Source organism: Bufo gargarizans, chromosome 3 (genome assembly GCF_014858855.1).
Source record: "Bufo gargarizans isolate SCDJY-AF-19 chromosome 3, ASM1485885v1, whole genome shotgun sequence".
NCBI lineage: Eukaryota > Metazoa > Chordata > Amphibia > Anura > Bufonidae > Bufo > Bufo gargarizans.
In genome coordinates, this window is record NC_058082.1 from 411,524,719 (window position 1) to 411,540,674 (window position 15,956).

The 15,956-nt window shown below is 41.1% G+C and overlaps 1 protein-coding gene across 7 annotated transcripts in view; it reads left to right on the forward strand.

Moving 5' to 3' along the window:
* The window catches only part of LOC122932493, a 155,003-nt gene that overhangs the window by 45,038 nt on the left and 94,009 nt on the right, over positions 1–15,956 (forward strand). For 6 of the 7 annotated variants that reach the window (XR_006388309.1, XR_006388308.1, XM_044286940.1 and 3 more), the window contains exons 9-11: positions 5,610–5,717; positions 5,818–5,934; positions 6,004–6,105. The exons of the other annotated variant lie outside the window; for it this stretch is intronic. Coding sequence is in view for 4 of the 6 variants with exons in the window: in XM_044286940.1 (XP_044142875.1) it covers positions 5,610–5,717; positions 5,818–5,934; positions 6,004–6,105 (327 nt within the window). In the remaining 2 variants the exon portion in view is untranslated. The remainder of the gene's footprint in view (positions 1–5,609; positions 5,718–5,817; positions 5,935–6,003; positions 6,106–15,956) is intronic. 7 annotated transcript variants of the gene reach the window in all.

A 15,956-nucleotide genomic window follows, 5' to 3' on the forward strand; every position in this document is an offset into this window, starting at 1 on the left:
TCTTCTGCTGCTACTTCTGCATGCTCCAGAAACATTTTGGCCACTGCCCTTTCGCTTAGAAGGGCCTGTCACATGTCTGTCCGACATACTGTAAATAAATAAAAAAAACTGCAAGGGTAAAAGAGCAATGCTATCAGACTGCAATTTCACCCCAGAAGCAAGGACGAATGGAAGTAGTTATATATATATATATATATATATATATATGAAATAAATACACCCAAAAACTGTTTCCGTCAAAGCACACTTTCTGTACAGAAGCAAGGGTAAATGGAAGTAGTTACAGACGTGGACAAAATTGTTGGTACCCTTTGGTCAATGAAAGAAAAAGTCACAATGGTCACAGAAATAACTTTAATCTGACAAAAGTAATAATAAATTAAAATTCTATAAATGTTAACCAATGAAAGTCAGACATTGTTTTTCAACCATGCTTCAACAGAATTATGTAAAAAAATAAACTCATGAAACAGGCATGGACAAAAATGATGGTACCCCTAACTTAATATTTTGTTGCGCAACCTTTTGAGGCAATCACTGCAATCAAACGCTTCCTGTAACTGTCAATGAGACATCTGCACCTCTCAGCAGGTATTTTGGCCCACTCCTCATGAGCAAACTGCTCCAGTTGTGTCCGGTTTGAAGGGTGCCTTTTCCAGACTGCATGTTTCAGCTCCTTCCAAAGATGCTCAATAGGATTGAGGTCAGGGCTCATAGAAGGCCACTTTAGAATAGTCCAATTTTTTCCTCTTAGCCATTCTTGGGTGTTTTTAGCGGTGTGTTTTGGGTCATTGTCCTGTTGCAAGACCCATGACCTGCGACTGAGACCAAGCTTTCTGACACTGGCTAGTACATTTCTCTCTAGAATTCCTTGATAGTCTTGAGATTTCATTGTACCCTGCACAGATTCAAGACACCCTGTGCCAGACGCAGCAAAGCAGCCCCAGAACATAACAGAGCCTCCTCCATGTTTCACAGTAGGGACAGTGTTCTTTTCTTGATATGCTTCATTTTTTCGTCTGTGAACATACAGCTGATGTGCCTTGGCAAAAACTTCGATTTTTGTCTCATCTGTCCACAGGACATTCTCCCAGAAGCTTTGTGGCTTGTCAACATGTAGTTTGGCATATTCCAGTCTTGCTTTTTTATGATTCGTTTTCAACAATGGTGTCCTCCTTGGTCGTCTCCCATGTAGTCCACTTTGGCTCAAACAACGACGGATGGTGCGATCTGACACTGATGTTCCTTGAGCATGAAGTTCACCTTGAATCTCTTTAGAAGTCTTTCTAGGCTCTTTTGTTACCATTCGGATTATCCGTCTCTTAGATTTGTCATCAATTTTCCTCCTGCGGCCACGTCCAGGGAGGTTGGCTACAGTCCCATGGATCTTAAACTTATGAATAATATGTGCAACTGTACTCACAGGAACATCTAGTTGCTTGGAGATGGTCTTATAGCCTTTACCTTTAACATGCTTGTCTATAATTTTCTTTCTGATCTCTTGAGACAGCTCTTTCCTTTGCTTCCTCTGGTCCATGTCGAGTGTGGTACACACCATATCACCAAACAACACAGTGATTACCTGGAGCCATATATATAGGCCCAATGGCTGATTACAAGGTTGTAGACACCTGTGATGCTAATTAGTGGACACACCTTGAATTAACATGTCCCTTTGGTCACATTATGTTCTGTGTTTTCTAGGGGTACCATCATTTTTGTCCATGCCTGTTTCATGAGTTTATTTTTTTACATAATTCTGTTGAAGCATGGTTGAAAAACAATGTCTGACTTTCATTGGTTAACATTTATAGAATTTTAATTTATTATTACTTTTGTCAGATTAAAGTTATTTCTGTGACCATTGTGACTTTTTCTTTCATTGACCAAAGGGTACCAACAATTTTGTCCACGTCTGTATATATCAACTAAATACACCCCAAAACTGGTTGTTTCAAATTGCAATTTTACCCCACAAGCACGGATGAATGGAATTGCTTTTATATATGAAATAAACACACCTCAAAACTGTTTGTATTAGGCTGCAAATTCAGCCCAAAACCAAGTATGAATGGAAGTACTTTTATATATTTAAAATACACACCCCAAAACTGGCTGTATCAGGCCATAAATTTACCCCAAAAGCAAGGATGAATGGACGTATAAACAAACCCTAAAACTGCTTGCTTCAGGCTGCAAATTCACCCCAAAAGCAAGGATGAATGGACCTACTTTTATATATTTAAAATAAAAACACCCTAAAACTGGTTGTATCAGAGAGCACATTCAACCTAATAACAGATGCTAGGATCACTGCAATTACTGTTTAAAACAACCTAAAATCTGTAGTAGTGATCACTTTTGGTAACCCCAATTAGTGCAGAAATATCACACTGGCTTTACACTCTATTGGTCCCTGCTCTCTCCCTACTGTGTGGATAATGCCTCCCTATCCTTTCCCTACACTATGAATAATCTTTCCCTTAACTGTTCAATAGTTTTTTTTTTAAGTCTTTCCTAATCACTGTCCCTAGTGCCTGTAACATCTCTCCCTGCACTAAGTTCACAGTAAAATGGCATGAGGAGGCTTTTTATAGGGCTGTGACATCACAGGAGCTGGCTATCTGATGATTGGCTGTCTGCATGGCATTGTCGGTGCTCACTCGTTCCCGAGCTTCTTACTTTCACTTTGTAACACTTGCCATTTTAGATAAAATGTGATTCGTTACTACGAAGCGATAGGAAAATCGACTTCAGGACGAATCAAATTTTTCCTGAAATTCGTATCGAATTCCACTTTGTCAACTTCGATTCACTCATTTCTAGTTATTATTGTACTGACAGGCAGGGGCGTAGCTAAAGGATCATGGGCCCCGGTGCAAGAGTTCAGCTTGGGCCCCCCTTCCTTCAGTGCTTTATGGCCAGGGGCAGGGAAGCACATTGCCTTCGTGCTGCCTAAGGCAAACATTGAAACGGCACCCCCCTGTACAAATTCTCGACATTACCACTTTTCCTCCAGCCAGAGGTGTAACTTGAACAGCATGCACTTTCTATAATACTGGTGTCTTCTTATGTTGCACAAGGGTCTTTGGGCCCCCTCAGGCTCCTGGGCCCAGTAGTGACTGCTACCTCTGCACCCCCTATAGCTAAGCCCCAGCTGACAGGATTACCAGGACTGTTAGATTTTGTGTACTGATAAACTGATTTTTTTCTGCAAAAACAAACAAACATGGCATCACTTTATGACTGCTGACAATAATCAGACTGGTCGAGCATCCATTGCTGTCCCTGCAACTGCTACATATAGTATCCAATGTTAGTAACTTTTATGTAACATTATCATTAGAGAGGAGCGAAGTTATGAATAATTCGATTCACTGCTTCGTCAGATTTCACAAAGAAATTTCATTCAGGATGAATTACTTTGTAACAAAGCACATTTCTTTGTATGTAGTGGGTGCAATGATGGGGAATGGCAATCGAGACACCCCCCATCATTGCACCCCTCAGATACTGCATTCATTGCTACCATTTAGGCCTTTCAGGGGTTAATCAGGGTAAAAAAAAAAAAAAATCACCTTATCCATTTGCTCACGAACAGGCTGTTGCGGCCATCTTGATTGAAGACAACATGCAAAATCTCGCAAGGTGACATGATGATGTCACCAAGCCTGGCCAGCATACTGGTGTGGTGACGTCATATGTATCATAGTATCTTCAATCAAGCTGGCTGTCATGGCCTCTTCACATGCAAATGGATGACAAGAGTATGTAATTTTTTTGTTTTTACTGTCATTTCAGGGAAAATTGAAATTTTGCTTCGCCCCAAATCAATTTTTCCTGAAATTCGGATCGAACTCAATTATTTTGACTTTGATTTTCTCAACACTAGTTATCATACAAAGCAAGCAATAGCTGGTGATAAGCAAAAAAAGACCAAACAGGCCAAGCACTCAAAACACCTAAGTCACGGGTGTACAGTACACTGTGCTTGAGCACTATCCACATCTGTTATGGTAACCAGGTACCAGATCAAAAACTGCAAACAACCTACAAAAAACCACCCAAAACCTTACCCATAAAATATAATATAGCTTTATTGTGTATACAAATAATATTTAAAAAAAAAGGATTACAAATCACATGATGCAAATACAGGTGGCAGAAAAAACATCCTCCAGAGATCACATAATTTGCAAATGGGGTTGAAAATGGAAATGTGTATATATCATAAGTATGGTCTGGACTACATCCACTGGGATAGTACCCTGTAAACAACATGGCTACAAATAGTGCCGGGAATAAATAGTAATAACTGTGTCCAGACCAAAGTATTAAAAACTAATACCAATATTCAAACTCACCCATTTGCATTGTGATAGCATATGTGTATTTTTCATTTTTGCCATTTGCAACAATTATCTGACCCCACATATTTTGTATAGGACTTAAAAAAAAATTGTCTTAAAAAAATTGCTGAGAGTTGTCTTTTTGTCTTCAAACATTGTTGAAAATTCTCCTGTCTTCCATTATTTGCTGTGAGCTTGGCCTCTCAGGCAGCTAAGCACATTTGCTTTGCTCAGCTCTATTAAAGTTACCCAGAAAGAGCCGATTTCCTGCTATGAGACACTCAGTTTTGAAAAATAGACGAGCGACAATAGAGAAAACATCTTGTTATGCAAAAGCACTGACTAAAAAGTCTGATTGAACTTTTTGAGGCTACCATCAAGAACTTGTGGATGATGCTGCAATGCATCTCCTAAACATACATTTAGTTTTATTGATATGTTTTTGTTCTGTGCAGAAATTCTGCAAAATATCACCCCCAGACCTAGTGACCAGGAGAACCTACCATCCACATTACAACCCAAACACACTATCATGAATCCTGAAACATCTAAATCTAGAGCTGAACAAGGTTTGTTATTATTGTACTGATCAGGATTACCAGGACTGTTAGATTTTGTGTACTGATAAATAGAATTTTTGTGCAGAAAACACAACATGGCGTCACTTTATAACTACTGACAATAATCAGACTGGTGGAGCAACCATTGTCCAGTCCTCTGTTGTCTCTGCAACTGCTACAAATGGTAAAAAAGGTTAGTACATTATCTTTCTGTAACACATAGAACAAATAATATATATCATATCTGTATTTTTCATATTTTAATATTTACTACTTAGAGGGTACTAGTGCTACAAGCAAGCCAAAAAGTTACATATTGGAATACAGTGGCTTAGCTATAAGGGTTGCAGTGGTCGCAGTTCCGACTTGGTCCCTAAGCCTTGCCAGTGGTGCTGTAGTTTTCACTTTATAAGATGCAGTGTGAATACTTGTCTCACTAGTCTGTAGTAGACAGGGGGAGTAAAGTGTACTCACCTCTCCTTCATGGTCTACTCCGGGTTTGTGCTGCTGTGTCCTGACTGGTACAGTGTCAGGACGTTGAGTGTGCACAGGCAGTCAGGTGACAGTACAGTGCGGTCACACTATCCTGAATCCTGAAACATCTAAATCTAGAGCAGAACAAGGTTTGTTATTATTGTTCTGATCAGGATTACCAAGAATGTTAGATTTTGTGTACTGATAAACTGAGATTTTTGTGCAGAAAACACAACATGGCTTCATTTTATAACTGCTGACAATAATCAGACTGTTGGATCAACCATTGTCCTGTCATCTGCTGTCCCTGCAGCTTCTACAAATGGCACCCAAGGTTAGTAAGTTGGCTCTCTGTAACTTTATGATATAGAGCAGATAATACATTGTGATTATATCATATCAATTTTTTTTCATTTTTGACATTTACTACTCAGAGAGTACTAGTACTACAAGCTACAATCAAGCCACTGGTAGCATAGTGGAATATATCAGCTCATTCCTTCCCACAAGTAGAGACAAACATCTTACACATTCTACTACAATAGAGCAAGGTTGGTGATATGAAATATCAATAGCTGAAATATCGAACAAACAGTAATACATATATACATTCTGTTCAGAAACCACTGAAGAGCTCTACACCAGAACATCCAGCAGGTGGCGGATTAGTAATAAAGTATACTTACCGTTTACACCCATCTTGACTACAGACAGCGGCCAAGGTTGGTAGAGTATGTTCAGCAGTTTCACAATTATTTTTGGTGCTCAGGTAGTGCTGCAAGAGAAAATGTATGCAAAGTATGTCTCTGATTGGCATGAGGTTATTTGAGCACATTCTTCCTAGGGTGCTTTGTCTGAATAGTAAGGGGGTCATTTACTATCCAGAAATACACCTATATAAGGCTTATTTCTGGCGCAGACTTTTTCCCACTCACCCCAAGTCTGAAAAAGTGGACATGGCACAGGCGGGGAAGGGGATGGGCTAGCAGGCAAGTCTAATATTATTATTATTTTTTAACAAAATGTTTATTCGGCTTTTCCATGTACAGTAGTTACAGTACATTAAAATTTTGACATTTGATTTCACAATATTATTTCAGAACAAAAGAAAGCAATAACATGACTCAACATCATATTAACTCTCCCTCCCTTAGCCCCTCCCCCCTTCCCCTCTCAGGTGGTTCACCACTATAGACCTCAAAATAATTTAGTGTACCTGTTCGACTAAGCTTCTGTAGGTTTAGCCTGTCAAGTTTTGTTTTCTGTGATGGTGTATTTCAGCCTACCTAGAGTGCCTGCAATGTCTTCTTTGAGTTACCAGGTTGAATCTCTAAAGGGATAAATTAGTTTGTTTATTTCCGGCTCATCCAGGAATCCACCAATAAAGGCTCTGCATTTTTTGAAAAAAGATGTTGATTGTTTTTCTTGTTTCTTTTCCGTCTCAACCACCTCTAGCAGCATACAATGCTTGACCTGTTCTACCACTTCTGGTATACTTGGGCATTGTGGGTCGAGCCATTTTCTTAGTAGACTCCTTTTTGCAGCCCAAACAAACAAATGGATTATTTCTGGATAATATTCCTCATTCTCCACTGCCTGAAAAAGTATCATCTCTGGTGATAATGGGAACTCAGTAGACAATTTCTGTTTGAGAAAAGTTTTGAGCTGGGTCCAGAAATTTCTGGAAGCCTGGCAACTCCATATTCCATGGAAGAGGTCAGTATCCTCTAGTTTGCACTTAGGGCAAGTTGTTAATACGTTTTGATCTAGTTTTTTTGTTTTTCCGGAATCCATAAATCGCCTTGTGCATGATCCGGAATTGGGTTTCTCTCCAAGTTTCATTCATGATTACCCTCCTGACTGTTTTCCATCCTCTCAATATCATATCATTAGCGCTTTCATTTATAAAATCAGATCTCCATCCTTTAAATATTTTAAAGTCTGCATTGGTATATATGTTGGATAAGGTCTGTTTAGTCTGAGAAGAAGATAACAATGTGTCAAAATCGTTTGTCATAATTTCAGTGGAGTATTTTCTTAGCCTTTTCTTTAGCGCACTAGTTATTTGGTAGAATGCTAGAAAGGATGTGTCTACTAGATTATATTTTCTTGGAAAAGCTACTCCGCCTTTATCCTTGGGGAGCTTGAGCTTGTATAAGGATATCCTGCACCGTTTTAATCTCCATATGAACTTATTAAATTCCTTTTCCAATAGAGATATATCTTTGTGCTTCAGAATTAGCGGGATAGTCTGAAGTGGGTAGAGCAGTTTTGGGACGGAAATCTTTCTTATCAGGTAACATAGTAACATAGTAACATAGTACATAAGGCCGAAAAAAGACATTTGTCCATCCAGTTCGGCCTGTTATCCCATGCAAGTTGATCCAGAGGAAGACCCCTCTCTAGTAGCTATAGCCTGTAATATTATTAAGCTCCAGAAATACGTCCAGGGCCCTCTTGAATTCCTTTATTGTACTCACCATCACCACCTCCTCAGGCAGAGAGTTCCATATTCTCACTGCTCTTACCGTAAAGAATCCTTTTCTATGTTTGTGTACAAACCTTCTTTTCTCCAGACGCAGAGGATGTCCCCTCGTCACAGTCACAGTCCTGGGGATAAATAGCTGATGGGATAGATCTCTGTACTGACCCCTGATATATTTATACATATTAATTAGATCTCCCCTCAGTCGTCTTTTTTCTAAAGTGAATAACCCTAATTTTGATAATCTTTCAGGGTACTGTAGTTGCCCCATTCCAGTTATTACTTTAGTTGCCCTCCTCTGGACCTTCTCCAGCTCTGCTATGTCTGCCTTGTTTACAGGAGCCCAGAACTGTACACAGTACTCCATGTGTGGTCTGACTAGCGATTTGTAAAGTGGTAGGACTATGTTCTTATCACGGGAATCTATGCCCCTTCTGATGCAACCCATTATCTTGTTGGCCTTGGCAGCAGCTGCCTGACACTGGTTTTTGCAGCTTAGTTTGCTGTTTATTAAAATTCCTAGATCCTTTTCCATGTCAGTGTTACCGAGTGTTTTACCATTTAGTATGTACGGTTGACTTGCATTTTTCCTTCCCATGTGCATAACTTTACATTTATCAGTGTTAAACCCCATCTGCCACTTATCTGCCCAAGCCTCCAGTCTATCCAGATCCCTCTGTAGTAGTATACTGTCCTCATCAGTGTAAATTACTTTACACAGTTTAGTGTCATCTGCGAAAATTGATACTTTACTATGCAAGCCTTCTACAAGATCATTAATAAATATATTGAAGAGAATAGGGCCCAATACTGACCCCTGAGGTACCCCACTAGTGACAGTGACCCAATCTGAGTGTGTACCGTTAATAACCACCCTCTGTTTTCTATCACTGAGCCAGTTACTTACCCACATACAGATGTTTTCTCCCAGTCCGAGCATTCTCATTTTATATACTAACCTTTTATGTGGTACAGTGTCAAATGCTTTGGAGAAGTCCAGATATACGACATCCATTGATTCGCCGCTGTCAAGTCTAGAACCTCCTCATAGAAACTGATTAAATTAGTCTGACATGACCGATCCCTCACGAAGCCATGCTGATATGGCGTTATTTGCTTATTTCTGTTGAGATGCTCTAATATAGCATCTCTCAGAAAACCTTCAAACAGTTTACCCACAACAGATGTTAAACTTACCGGCCTATAGTTTCCAGGGTCTGTTTTTGGCCCCTTTTTGAATATTGGCACCACATATGCCATGTGCCAATCCTGTGGGACATTCCCTGTCAGTATAGAGTCTGCAAATATCAGAAATAAGGGTCTGGCTATGACATTACTTAATTCCTTTAGGATACGGGGGTGTATGTCATCCGGTCCTGGCGATTTGTCTATTTTAATCTTTTTAAGTCGCTGATGTACTTCTTCCTGGGTCAGACAGGACACTTTTAATGGGGAATTTATTTTTGCATTCTGCATGTCATCTGACAATTTATTTTCCTCAGTGAATACATTGGAGAAAAAAATATTTAACAGCTTTGCTTTCTCCTCATCGCTCTCTGCGACTTCCCCCTCATTACTCTTTAAAGGGCCGTCACCTTCAGATTTATACTTTTTAACATTTATATAATTGAAGAACATTTTAGGGTTAGTTTTACTCTCTTTGGCAATTAATCTCTCGGTCTCTAGTTTGGCCGCTTTTATTTGTTTTTTACATGTTCTATTTTTTTCCTTATAGTTTTTCAGTGCTTCCGTGCTCCCCTCCTGTTTCAGTGAATGATATGCTTTCTTTTTGTCATTTATTGCTTTCGTTACAGTTCTATTTATCCACATTGGTTTCTTTTTATTCCTTAACCTTTTATTACCATACGGTATGTACCTCTCACAATGAGATTTTAGGATGTTTTTAAAGATATCCCATTTTGTGGCTGTATTTTTATTTTTGAGGACTTTGTCCCAGTTAGTTTGGCCTATGGCCTCTCTTAGTTGGCTAAATTTAGCTTTTTTGAAGTTTGGTATTTTTGTTCCTCCCTGTAGAAACGCTCTTTTGAATGATAATTGGAAGGTTATTACTTTGTGGTCACTATTTCCTAGGTGTCCCCCAACCTGCACGTCTGTTGTTCTGTCCGGCCTATTGGTTAATACTAAGTCCAGTATGGCCGTCCCTCTAGTCGGGTCCTGAACCAGTTGGGAGAGGTAATTGTCTTTGGTTATTGCCAAGAACCTGTTTCCTTTATGAGATATACAAGTTTCAGTTTCCCAGTCTATATCTGGGTAGTTGAAGTCCCCCATAATAACCACCTCATTATGATTTGCCGCCTCGTCTATCTCGTTTAGTAATAGATTTTCTGTGGACTCTGGTATATTAGGTGGTTTATAGTAAACTCCTATTAGTAATTTATTGTTGTTTTTAGCTCCATGTATCTCTACCCACAGTGACTCCACATGTTCATGTCCCTCACTTATATCTTCGCGGAGTGTGGGCTTTAGACCGGACTTTACATAGAGGCAGACCCCTCCCCCTCTCCGGTTTTGACGATCCTTTCTAAACAGACTGTAACCTTGTACATTAACCGCCCAGTCATAGCTATCATCCAGCCATGTCTCAGTTATTCCCACTATGTCATAGTTCTCCTCACACATCACTAATTCCAGTTCACCAGTTTTATTAGTCAGGCTTCTGGCATTAGTATACATACATTTGAGAGGTTTATGTATATTTTTTACCCTACACCTTTCCTTCTGAACTGTTCTAGTCCCTCCTTCCATTCCTCCCCCAGTCCCATTACTTTGCCCCCGGTCTCTATCTGCACTATCTTCCCGTCCTATAACGTAATTACCCTCCCCCCCAGTCCCTAGTTTAAACACTCCTCCAACCTTCTAGCCATCTTTCTCCCCAGCACAGCTGCCCCTTCCCCATTGAGGTGCAGCCCGTCCCTACGATAGAGCCTGTAGCCGATAGAAAAATCGGCCCAGTTCTCCAGGAACCCAAACCCCTCCTTCCTACACCAGTTCTTGAGCCACTTGTTAATCTCCATAATCTCCCGTTGCCTTTCTTGTGTGGCTCGTGGTACAGGCAGTATTTCAGAAAATACTACCTTTGAGGTCCTTGCCCTCAGCTTTTGACCTAAATCCCTGAAATCATTTTTAAGGACTCTCCACCTACCTCTAACTTTGTCATTGGTTCCGATATGGACCATGACCGCTGGATCTTCTCCAGCCCCTCCCAGTAATCTGTCAACCCGATCCGCAATGTGTCGAACTCTAGCGCCAGGAAGACAGCACACTGTTCTGCGATCACGGTCTTTGTGACAGATTTCCCTATCTGTTCCCCTAATAATGGAGTCGCCCACTACCAGCACCTGTCTGGCCTGCCCTGCTCTCCTGGTTCCCTGCTTACTGGAGCTGACATTCCCCTGACTGGCAGAGGAAGTGTCCGGCTGCAGCAGTGCCGTCCCCGGACTGACATCCCCCTCATCTGCCAAACGTGCAAACTTGTTGGGGTGTGTCAGATCAGGGCTAGCCTCCCTGGCACTCTTCCCTCTACCCCGCTTTCTAACTGTTACCCAGCTAGCTACCTCACTTTCCTCAGCCTCCTCTCTGTCACCCTCCCCCTCATCTACCCCAAAGAGTGCTTGCTCGGTGAGAAGCAAACTCTTTTGCAAATTATCAATGCCTCTCAGGTAGCATCTACATAGTATAGCTAAGGGTAAATTATGCCATTTATTGAGGTCCCTCACTATTGACGAGATTATTGGAGAAAAGTTTAGAGTATATATGGTCTCCGGTGATCGGCCTATATGTAAACCAAGGTATTTTATAGACATTTTACTTAAAAGTGTTATTTTTGACCCTTTCCAGACACTTTGTGACTGATTGGGTATCAGGTCTAGTAACTCACAATTGCTTTGATTTACTTAAAAACCAGCCAGGTTCTCAAAGTGTGACAAGTCAAATACATGTTGTAGATCTTTTTGAGGATGTGCCAAGAAAAACAAGACATCACTAACTTCTTCCTTTCCTATCTGTATACCTCGGATTTTCCCAGTTAATGTGATGCTCCTAGATAAGGGTTCCAAGGCCAGATTGAATAGTATTGGTGATAGAGGACAGCCTTATCTAGTACCTTTTTGTAGGGGGAAAGAAGGGGATAAAAAAAATTGGTGTATACACCCTTTCATGTGGGTTGTTGTATAGAGTGCTCAGATATGTTTTAAAGGCTCCCAAGAAACCCATTGTGTCCAACACCTCATGCAGCCAATTCCATTTGACATTGTCAAAGGCCTTTTCTGCATCTATTGTTAATATGGCTGGGTGATTGTATAAGATTGGGTGATTCTTTATATGATCAAAGATCGACATGACTTTTCTTATATTATATACTGCTTCTCTCCCTTGTATAAATCCCACCTGGTGTTTTGAGATCAGTCTGGGCAGTATCCTAGCCAATCTATCAGCTAAAATTTTAGATTGGATCTTAGTGTCCACATTTATAAGTGAGATTGGTCGATAAGACGATGGCGGTGTGAGATCTTTTCCTGTTTTGGGGAGTACTTTTATGTATGCTGTATTTGAGTGGGCGGACATCTCTAAATCTGTCATGAATTTACCATATAGCTGTGTTAAAAAAGGTGAGATTTCGTCATTAAGGATTTAAAAAAATTCCCATGTGAATCCATCTGGCCCGGATGCCAGATTTTATATTGTCGACTGAACTTCTTTAATAATAAAAGGGGCGTTTAGATCTTTAAGCTCTCACTCTAATAATATGAGTAGTGATAAAGTTCGTAACCATGTCCTGCCCTCCTGTTTCTGATTAGTGTCATTCGTATATAATTGCCTGTAGTATTCCAAAAGTATATAATTTATTTTCTTTGGATCATGGTGTGCTATCCCGTCTTTCGATTTTAAAGTCAGGATTGTTGTGGTGACAAAAGGGGCGCGTGCTAACCTCCCTAATAATTTACCAGCTTTGTTGCCATACCTATATAGCTGGGCCTATTTCTGAGACCTATAAAAGGACTCTTTTCTGTAGCCAGATTTCATATTAGCATTTATCCTCTTGCCACATTTTTTTTTTGCCATGGTCGGCATAGAGATAAAGTCTGTATATGACTGTCTTAGTGCCTGGCTATGCTTGACTATTTGTGTATTAGTCTGCTTTTTCATAAAAGACATGTAAGTCAGTATTTTACCTCTAATCACTGCTTTCCTTGCTTCCCACAATAACCGTGGGCATGCAGTTTCAGTGTGGTTTTCTAGATATTCCCTCCACCATTCTGTAAGTTTTGAGCAGAATCGATCATCTTTCACTAATTAGGAGGGGAACCTCCATATGTAGTCTGATCCTCTAGGTATCTGTCCCTGAATATTTATTGTCACCGGTGCATGGTCTGATATTACTAGTTCTTCAATTGCGGTTGACAAACTTCTAGCTGCTATTGAGGGGGATGTCAATATGTAGTCTATCCTAGAACATGATGAATGTGCATGTGAGAAATGGGTATATTCTCTCCCCTCAGGATTAAAGGATCTCCAAATATCTATGACATCCATAAATTGGCTCAATGCATGTTCGTACAAGCCTTCTCTGGCTCCCATCTGTGGTTCTGTTTTTTGACCTGTCTTCCAGTGACCCCGCCGCCAGATTCATATACCCTGCTATAATTTGATTGCATACCGGGTCAGATGAAATCTGCTGCGTCAATCTCTGGAAGAAAGGACCACTCAAATAATTTGGCCCATATATGTTGTAAATACTAAGCTCATCTGCGGGAGAGCAGATGATCATGTGGTGGATCTTTTGCTCATTATCCGATTCCTCCAGCTTTACCGTGTACGGCAGCTTTTTCCTCAGTAAGGTTATAACCCCCCAACTTTGAGCCTAATGCTGGTGACCCATGCACCTCTGCCACCCATAGCCTCTGCATTCTGCATATGTCCTGTTGTGTTAAATGCGTCTCCTGGAGCAGTGCAATATCAACCTTCAGCCTTTGCAGGTGGCGTAACACCATTAACCTCTTATTAGGAGATCTCAGCCCCTTCAAATTTCATAGTATTATTCCCTGCTTAGAGTTGTACTTTGTCTTGTGTATCTGCCTGAGAGAGGATACCTTAACCTTAACACCCTTATAGGATATAAAAACAGTAACATAAGTATAACCATTAACAAAGACTTCCCAGCGTTTGTATCGTGGCTCTAGGACATAATATTGATGGACTTCACTTTTTTCCATCATGGCAAGCAACATAATGGCAATAATCAAAATCAACATGTTATAGCACTACCCCCTCTCCCACCCTCGGCATTTCTCTATCTTCGGAAAGCCCAGATTATGCTTAACAATACAAATATTTTGTGGACTTGCCCCAGTGTTCTCAGACAATTGTATCTATATATGGTGGCATGTAGTTACACATTTAAACGTTTGAGTTCCTCAGTGCACTTATCTGTTTAATGTTCATCTTCCATTTCTTTCTCTCATGTGCTTTTCCTTAGGCAGCTCTACGCGTGGCGTCGACCATAGTTGCGAATTGGGTCCCTCAGACCTCGACAAGCTTTGCTGGGAATTTCGGCGGCTCCCCGTCTGTATTTCTCTGTCGTCTAATTGATGGGCTGCATTCTCCGGGTTGTGGTATATCTACAATGAGCCGTCTGGCTGGATCACCTTTAATGTTGCAGGATAGAGTAATGCGAATTTTACTCTCCTGTTATACAACTCTGTGCAGATTGGAGCGAACGCTTTACGCCTCTTCATCACATCCGCAGAGAAATCATTGAAAATCAAAACTTTACAACCTCTTATCTTTACCGCTTCTTTAGTGGCCCTGTATGCACGGAGGATATTCGCCTTTTCAGAAAAGTCAAGCTGCTGTGTGTTCTTTCCCTCTCTAAGATCAGGCACAACTCGGTGAGCTCTTTCCACCTTAAGGGGACCCGTGAGACCCAAGGCTTCGGGTAACTCCAGCTCACATATAGATCTCTGTTCATGGAATGGAATCGCCTCTGGAATCCCCACAATGCGCAGATTGCTCCGCCTGGATCTGTTCTCAAGATCGTCTACTTTGTTTCACAGCTTCCTCACTACACTTTCAGCTTGTTGTAGTTTCGCTTGCATGTTAGCCAGGTTCATTTCCATCTGACTAATGGTAGCTTCCACCGTGTCAAGCCTGTGTGCATGCTGCGTGACCTCTGTCTGCAGCTGTAAGAAGGATTGCGCCACAGTGGAGGTCAGTGATTCTTGTAAATCTGTTAGGATCCTTGTCGCTACCTCTTTTGCCAGGCGAATGTAGTCGACCTGTGAGTTCTCCTCTTGTTCTTCTCCTTATGACGCCTTTGGTGAGTCTGGGTGCAGAAAGCTTGGCGGACACTGCTCATCGGCCATTGCTGGTGCGGGCTCTTGCGACATAGCCTTTCCTGGCTTTCCGGTGCTTTTCATTTTGCTTTTGGCCCCCATGGCAGTTAAATACTTTTCCATACGTAATGGTGCGATTGCTAGCTGCAATTTTGTGGGGATCAGTGTCCCTCCCTGATGGGGATATCTTCTGTTAGGGTGTTAGGTACTGGAGCTCTCACTACACGCTGCCAGTCATGATGGCGCCGGAACCGGAAGTCTTCTATGCCTGTTTTATGCTGGTCTTAATAAATGTGCCTCTAAGTCTCTATACACTGCAGTGTCTCTTCAGTGGAAAACAGTACCCACCCCCACAGGCTGCATCTAAGGCATCTTTTCCGGTCACTAAGTCTCTGGGTTGGCAGGTATGAGCTATTATGCCTAGTTTCATGGCAAAACCAACACTTATAAAGACAAAATAACAATATAGATAAAGTCAATGGGTGGTATTTATAGTAGACCATTGTTTTACGCCAGCCTATGATATCCCATGCCCTGCCTAGAGTGGGCCTTAATTTAAATTAGGCACATCCTCCAGCAGTTTGTGCAACCAAAAAGATCCAGCTCCTGTCTGACGTAGATTTCAGTCTTCTTTTATGCCAGAAGACTGGTGTAAAAGAAGATAAATGTGCCAGGTCCATTGGCCCTGCCCCCTCCCTACCCTCACTCTGTCCCCTCTTCTGGAAAATGGGGAGGG